This window comes from Biomphalaria glabrata, chromosome 5, assembly GCF_947242115.1.
Source record: "Biomphalaria glabrata chromosome 5, xgBioGlab47.1, whole genome shotgun sequence".
NCBI lineage: Eukaryota > Metazoa > Mollusca > Gastropoda > Planorbidae > Biomphalaria > Biomphalaria glabrata.
The window spans coordinates 37,682,522-37,690,732 of NC_074715.1; the positions used below are offsets into that span (position 1 = coordinate 37,682,522).

The 8,211-nt window shown below is 38.4% G+C and overlaps 2 protein-coding genes across 7 annotated transcripts in view; one reads left to right on the forward strand and one right to left on the reverse strand.

The window, feature by feature from the left end:
- LOC106060125 (heparan sulfate glucosamine 3-O-sulfotransferase 5-like) overlaps positions 1-3,627 on the forward strand; it is a 45,826-nt gene extending 42,199 nt beyond the window's left edge. For 4 of the 5 annotated variants that reach the window (XM_056029122.1, XM_056029120.1, XM_056029121.1 and 1 more), the window contains 2 exons: positions 470-688; positions 2,673-3,627. In XM_056029122.1, coding sequence (XP_055885097.1) covers positions 470-688; positions 2,673-2,957 — 504 coding nt within the window. In that variant the 3' untranslated portion in view covers positions 2,958-3,627. Of the gene's footprint in view, positions 1-469; positions 693-2,672 lie in introns of all 5 variants that reach the window. The other variant, XM_056029124.1, reaches the window with a different exon arrangement.
- A 230-nt stretch (positions 3,628-3,857) lies between these two features.
- LOC129926265 (uncharacterized) lies at positions 3,858-7,991 on the reverse strand. Of its 2 annotated transcripts, none has more exons than XR_008777905.1 (2): positions 4,511-7,991; positions 3,858-4,332 (listed from the first exon to the last, which is right to left on the reverse strand). XR_008777905.1 is itself a non-coding variant. In XM_056029119.1 (2 exons), the coding sequence occupies exon 2, from the start codon at positions 6,705-6,707 to the stop codon at positions 5,151-5,153; it is 1,557 nt and encodes a 518-aa protein (XP_055885094.1). In that variant the 5' UTR covers positions 6,708-7,591; positions 7,770-7,991; the 3' UTR covers positions 3,858-5,150. The 2 variants fall into 2 exon arrangements, 1 of the variants encoding a protein (XP_055885094.1); XM_056029119.1 differs by having other exon boundaries at positions 3,858-7,591; positions 7,770-7,991.
- Positions 7,992-8,211: the final 220 nt, after the last annotated feature.

Here is an 8,211-nt window from a genome sequence, read left to right on the forward strand (position 1 = left end):
TCCAACAATATATATATAATTTTATAAGCACTGTTAACAAACATAATATAGACTCAAGGTGCTGGAATAACATAACAAGCATAAACACGAGAGTTAAAATGACAAACTAATCTAAAAATGTTTTGAACAGATAGATTTTGTCTAATGTTCTTCTTGATTGCAGTGAAGCATGTTGTTAGTCTGAGATCAATAAGGAGCGAGTTCCAAACCATTGGTCCATGCACTGAAAAAGCCCGCAAACCGTAACATTTGAGTAAGAAACTTGGCACGATTAGAAGCGTTGAGTCCATGGAGCGCAGGGCTCTTTGGGGACATACTTACAAACTAATCAAGATCTCTATTATTTCGTTCTTTTTCTTTCAATATTATTTTCTCATATATATATATATATATATTCATTGTCTGAGTCATTTAGTCTTTCCTGTTTTCAGTTCGTGTCTAATGGGACTGTTCTGTGGTACATTTTCAGTACAAATTTTACAAGCACAATACATCAGGGACCTACGGCAGCTTTGAAGAGAGAGCTCTGGATAAATGTACAGGCAGAATCATTAAGTCCTATGACCCGATCAAACGTTCACTGTACTCACGTCATCTGGATAGATGGTTGACCTACTTTAACAAGTCCCAAATTTTAATACTTAATGGAGAGAATCTCAAAGTTAAACCTTGGGAAGAAATGCTTAAAGTAAGTAAGTCAGTTCGTTGTTATTTTTGGATAAAACTTCATAACTTTATAGGTCTACTTATGATTTATTTCTGTTGTTAATTCGTCTACAAATCCATTTAATATACGCTAGTTATTTATATCTGTAAACGCTGCCCTTCTAAATTTTTGGTACGCCTCTGTTCACCTGCTTCGTGTTTTCTTGTGTAGCCTTCGACTTTGTAACGAATCTTTACATGACCACTAAAGAAAACATTTTGAAAGTATTTCTTTAGTCAATGTTTCCAAATCTTTAATGTGTGATGTGACGCTTCCAAGATAAAGAAAGCTACATCCGTCTCTCCTCTCCCTTATCATGCCAAGGGGTATTGGAAATCGCTGTAAACTTTACTAAATTGACATATTACTGAAGGGATCGCGACGCATTGAACATAATACTGAAGGGATCGAGACGAATTGACATAATACTGAAGAGATCGCGACGCATTGAACATAATACTGAAGAGATCGCGACGCATTGAACATAATACTGAAGGGATCGAGACGCATTGAACATAATACTGAAGAGATCGCGACGCATTGAACATAATACTGAAGAGATCGCGACGCATTGAACATAATACTGAAGAGATCGCGACGCATTGAACATAATACTGAAGAGATCGCGACGCATTGAACATAATACTGAAGAGATCGCGACGCATTGAACATAATACTGAAGGGATCGAGACGCATTGAACATAATACTGAAGGGATCGAGACGCATTGAACATAATACTGAAGGCGTTAGTAGACCTGAACGTATGTAATTCCATGAACATCTTCTTCTTGTTGTACTTTGAGAGAAGAACGCCTTTCATGGAGAGTCTCTCTCTCCCTCTGTCTCTCTTGAGTCCATGGACAATCTCTCTCTTTTGATTCCATGGAGAATATAGTCTCTCTTGAGTCCATGGAGAGTCTCTCTCTCTCTTGAGTCCATGGAGAGTCTCTCTCTCTCTTGAGTCCATGGAGAGTCTCTCTTTTGAGTCCATGGAGAGTCTCTCTTTTTGGGTCCATCGAGAGTCTCTCTCTTATGTCCACTGTGCGCTGATCAGCGATGACCCTCGTTATCATTATAACAGCGAGTGCAGAATAACAGATCTTGAGAACTCTGAGGAACACTTTCTTATTTTGTAAAAAAGACTTGAATAGCTGACAACCTCATCATAAAAAGAGCTTTCAAAAACGTGTTATCTACATCTTATTTCTGAGTGAGAACAACCAGAAGATAGCAAAGAATAGATTTGATTGAAGGATACAAAAGAGTAAAAGCCAGAATTGTTCACACTTGAGGCCATTGCCTGCCTGACAGTAGGCTAACCCTACTTGAAAGTAAATGATGGGTATTGCCAACATAGTGGTGTTCACAACTTGAAAACTACACTTGCTGTGTTTTAAATTGAACAAGATGAGAAATTCAAACATATAGCCGCCTGATTATCTTACACAAATTTAATTGTTAAATGCAATCTAGTGTTCCTATTACCGTTCTCGGAATCATTGCTTATCGTTTGGTCCATGGTAAGGACGCACAGGTTGAGAACCACGGCATCCAGTATTATATTTAAAATTCACTCAAATACAATTGGTCCTTAGTATTTAAAGAAAAAGCTACGTTTTTACACAACAACAAAAAAAATTGATATAGCTAAAACTTCAACTGTCATAGCTTAAGTTTCGCATGAAATATTGCTAAACTTGTCATATAGCTTAAATTTCGCATGAATTATATCTAAACTTGTCATATAGCTTAAGTTTCGCATGAATTATAGTTAAACTTGTCATATAACTTAAGTTTCGCATGAATTATAGTTAAACGTGTCATATAACTTAAGTTTCGCATGAATTATAGTTAAACGTGTCATATAACTTAAGTTTCGCATGAATTATAGCTAAACTTGTCATATAGTTTGATACCAAAAAAGCAATGATGAAGTAAATGAAGTAAATGACATTTTATTTGCAGGTTGAACGTTTTCTGCAGCTTCCACCAAAGATTGTGAGAAATCACTTCGTCTACAACGAAACAAAAGGTTTCTATTGTGTTCAAACGAGCAATGCCGTCACGACGACCACCACAGCTGCATTTCAAGAGGCAAAGAGATGGCCAGAGAGTTGCCTGGGAGACACAAAAGGAAGGGAGCATCCAAAGCTGAGGCCGGAGGCCAGGAAAGCTCTTCAAGAGTTCTTCGCTCCCTTTAACGAACGATTTTTCAAAAAAATTGGAGAACGATTTGATTGGAACAGATAGTTTTATATTTCACTTGATAGATAGAGATTTCAAATGTTTATTCGAGTACTTTTTTTTCACCTCAAACATAACAAGAGATAGAGGATCAATAAAAGAAATAAAAACCCGTTTAAGCTTGGCATCTGCTGCTATGACCAAACTTTTGAAAATCTAAGAGTAAAATCAGCTTCCCAGTAAAATTAATACTGTATTTTTCGCTAGTGGTCTCTGTGCTCCTATTTGGTGGTGAAAGCTGGACACTGAACGCTGAGGCTGAAAGAATTCAAGCTTTTGAGAGTAAATGATATAGAAAACTGCTGGGTATCAGATACCAGGAAAAGAAGAAAAATGAGTTTGTACTTTTATAAGTCAACACTCTGGCTGGCGAAAAGGAGGAACACCTCAATACTGTGAAGAAAAGAAAGCTGAGCTGAATTTGGTCATATTCTAAGACATGACTATCAAAAGTCATTCTTCAAGGTGGAGAGAGCACGAAGAATGGGTCATCCAAAGAAAAGCTGGCTGGACAACATACAAGAATGCTGCTATCCTACTAAGAACAGCTGCTGACCGGGTAAAGTGGAGAGACTTGGTGACACGAACTGTCACAGTACACCCACGACGAAAGTCAAGGGACAGATGATGATGACTTTTTTTTTCAGAGAAATAAAAACTGAAGGCTCAGCGAGTACTAAATGTGAGCAGGCCAGGCAGGCGCGAGTGGGAGGACCTATTCTGTGCTGCTCAACATTAAAATTTACCTAACAGTAGGCAGATGTTTGCGCTACTGGGTGGGCTCATCTGTGACACCTCAGTCTACGACCAAGGGGCTAGAGTCACCTAAGTAACCAGACATACTAAACTAAACTAAATGGAAACAAGATAACAAACTTTAGTTAGTATAAATAAACAAAATGAAACTTTATTTACATGGAATCAAATAATAATAAAATATAATATATACACTAACCACTATAAACTACCCTCTAAATCTACACCACTACAAACACTACCAAACTAACCAAACCAACTATCTGACACAAACTGATCAAAACAACTATCTAACTAAATCACTAAAACTACTACACTAGACCTAGATCTACAATAAACACACAATAAACTAGTCTAGATCTACAATATCCTACTATTACAACCAACCCATATCTAAAACAAGAACATCTTAGCCTTAGGCTCAGTACATTACTATTCACTAAGAACAGAACTGAGAAACAGACTATAAATATAACTAAGCCACTAATAAGGCAACACTACAGAAACAAAATAAAACTAGATTCCCTAGAATTAGAATAGATCTACAACAGCAATTATAAGCAGCAATATCCAACAGCAGCAGTTAAAAGCAGTAACACAGCAGTTACACAGCAGTAATAATAGCCTGCAAAACATAAATGCAAAACTATATTATAAAATATTCTATTAGGACTGATGGACGCCGCCATCTTCCGTACAGTATGTTGCCAACTATTATGACAAATAGTCCAGTAGAAAATAAAATAACTACCTTACACATAGTATAGAACTAGTAAAAAAATATAAAATATTTCTACACTTACAGGCCGTCCCAGGTACAGGAATAAAAATATAATTAGATGACAGACCACAAAGATATTCAGCTGTCACACAGACAGATATGGTACTGACCACTGGTCAACTGTACACTGAACTGTTTTAAAAACAGCGTGGGCATCACTTTTTATAAACAAAAAGCGGAAGTACAAATGATAAGTTTGGCACTAGCCTATAAAAATAAAATATATAAAAATATAGCTCTGGGAGCGCAAGCTCACATTCATCCCGCCTTAAATTTTTGCGTCCTCGCAAAACATAATACTAACAAACTACTTAAAATGCATTACATACATACTGCTGACATATTATACCATCAAAGAAAATACACACTAAAATCTATTTCACACAAAAATATACATCTCCATGACATGACTTAGATTACATTGCTTTACAAGGACAAAAGCAAAAAAATATATACACTTCATCAGCTAAAAACACAAGAAAATTCTCTTGATTCTGTACATTCTCAAATAGGTACAGCATCTACTAAGCTTAAAAAAACTTTTAAACACACATGTAGATAACATGTACTCATAGAGTTATTACAAACTAATACATCTTGATACATTGGAATGCAACCAACATATTGAATAAAAATTACAAATATACAAATGAAGAATTATGCTAGTATGGTGAGGAAACGAACTTCATTTCCTCCTCTCTTACATATCGGTAAGTACTGCCGTCTTCTGCCTCCACCATGTACCAGCCAGAAGCATACTTGGGTACTGCAGTAATTATAAAACACGAGGGCTCATACTGCATGAACATTCTTCCCTGGCCTCTGACTCTCTGTTCAACAAGAACTCTGCACCCAATGTTCAGAAGGTCGTTCCTTTTCTTCTGCAACTCAGGAACCTCATGGGAAAGCAAGGTGGATTCTGGTTGGACCGGATGAAACTGTAGGAAAGGATTTGTTTCCCTACCTCCTTCTGCATGATTACTGGAAGTGTCAGGTGAGGCAACTTCTGAATGAATCGACATCATTTCTGCCACTGCAGGTTGGTTTCTGCGAACAATTGAATCAGGAGCAGTGTTGGATCGCCTAGGATTCTGTGGTACCTCAACCGGCAATTCTGTTGGCTTGGGGGCAGGTTGCAGTTGTACTGCCTGTGGTTGTTCCACTGAGGCAACCTGAACTTGATTCACTGCTGCAGTGACATCAGGGCAAGCTCGGGTGAAATGGTCCCGGCTTCCACAATTCGAGCAGTTGCTTCTAGAAGGGTGTTGCTGGTGAGCCCGGTTCCCTGGCTTCTTTCGCTGACCTTGGAACCTGTTCTGCAGCCTGCAATTTCTTGCAAGATGGCCAGGTTTGCCACATGTGTAGCATTTCCTGTTTTTCTTCATTGGCCTCTTCTGGCTAAAGGTGCGCTTTGGTTGCCTACCCGGTTGTGAGGATATCTGTCTCACATTGCTGCTAATGTGATCGGGCTGATGGTTGTTGCAGTGGGGACAGCTATAGTTCTGTGGCCCGGAAAATTGTAGGCGCACAATCTGGGCTGCAAGCTCCTCCACTTGCTTGGAGAGAGCAGCTAGCTGGCCTTCAATCTTTATTTCACTGCATGTGACGTTGACTTGCGGTGCGACATTCTCGTCCTGGGCCCACCTGATGGCCATGTCTCTTAACGCCAGGAATTCAGTTTCTGGCCTGTCGAGTAGTCTCTCTCGCAGATCTCTCCTTAGGATCCTGTCACTGAGGTTTTCTACAAACTGGTCCCTCAGGATAGACTTGCTGAAGGGAGTTTCAGATAGAGCTCTCTGCCTGTCTGTGAGTGCTTCAAATGCTTGAAGGAGACGGTGTGAGTATGCGCGGACAGACTCATACTGGTGCTGGCTTATTCGGAACAGCTCCCCAATGAGGCAGTTGATGCTCCGCCTTTCTCCATAAGTGGAGCGTAGAACTTGTACAAGGGCATCTGGACATGCCCTTGTCGTCTGAGGGTGACACCTAAGTTCGGCCTTCACTGCCTCACCTAGATGTGCAAAGAGGAAGTCACATTTTTCCTCTGGATGCACCATGTGTTGAGACTTCCAAGCTCTCTCAACATTTTGAAGGAACTCTTCAATTTCCCTGGCAGGACCATCACCATGGAAGCGCCGGATACTCATCTCTGTCCTAGGCACCAAGATAACTGTCTGAGACGGCTGCATTCTTGCTGCTGCTGCTGCCTCGCTGTTCATCTACGTAACTACTCAACAAAACTAAAGCCTAATAACCTCTCTAACAAACGCCCAAAGAAAAACTGAACTATACACTACTTCCTATCAATGCCTAAACTCCTACGCAAACCTAATCTATCCCAATAAAAAAATACAAGTCTGGTCACTCAAGCACAGATCCCACTTCTGACACCAAAAATGTGAGCAGGTCAGGCAGGCGCGAGTGGGAGAGAGAGAGGACCTATTCTCTGCTGCTCAACATTAAAATTTACCAACAGTAGGCAGATGTTTGCGCTACTGGGTGGGCTCAATCTATGCACCTCGGTATGGTGACCAAGGGGCTAGAGTCACCTAAGTAACCAGACAACTAACTATACTAAATGGAAACAAGATAACAAACTTTAGTTAGTATAAATAAACAAAATGAAACTTTATTTACATGGAATCAAATAATAATAAAATATAATATATACACTAACCACTATAAACTACCCTCTAAATCTACACCACTACAAACACTACCAAACTAACCAAACCAACTATCTGACACAAACTGATCAAAACAACTATCTAACTAAATCACTAAAACTACTACACTAGACCTAGATCTACAATAAACACACAATAAACTAGTCTAGATCTACAATATCCTACTATTACAACCAACCCATATCTAAAACAAGAACATCTTAGCCTTAGGCTCAGTACATTACTATTCACTAAGAACAGAACTGAGAAACAGACTATAAATATAACTAAGCCACTAATAAGGCAACACTACAGAAACAAAATAAAACTAGATTCCCTAGAATTAGAATAGATCTACAACAGCAATTATAAGCAGCAATATCCAACAGCAGCAGTTAAAAGCAGTAACACAGCAGTTACACAGCAGTAATAATAGCCTGCAAAACATAAATGCAAAACTATATTATAAAATATTCTATTAGGACTGATGGACGCCGCCATCTTCCGTACAGTATGTTGCCAACTATTATGACAAATAGTCCAGTAGAAAATAAAATAACTACCTTACACATAGTATAGAACTAGTAAAAAAATATAAAATATTTCTACACTTACAGGCCGTCCCAGGTACAGGAATAAAAATATAATTAGATGACAGACCACAAAGATATTCAGCTGTCACACAGACAGATATGGTACTGACCACTGGTCAACTGTACACTGAACTGTTTTAAAAACAGCGTGGGCATCACTTTTTATAAACAAAAAGCGGAAGTACAAATGATAAGTTTGGCACTAGCCTATAAAAATAAAATATATAAAAATATAGCTCTGGGAGCGCAAGCTCACATAAATAATAATTTGTGCATCTAGGAAATTCATCAATATCAGATAGTATTATCTGTGTGAATAGATCAACTTCTCCCCATCGTCTAAATTTTGATTAAATGTAATCAATTTAAAAAAATTTTATGCCTAATCATCTCATCTAGTTAACTGAATCATCCATACAATCGATGATGATTGAACAGGTATATAACAATATTCCAAAAGACTG

Coding starts and splice junctions, on each gene's coding strand:
- LOC129926265 (XM_056029119.1), bottom strand. CDS start 6,707: ATGAACAGCGAGGCAGCAGCAGCAGCAAGAATGCAGCCGTCTCAGACA.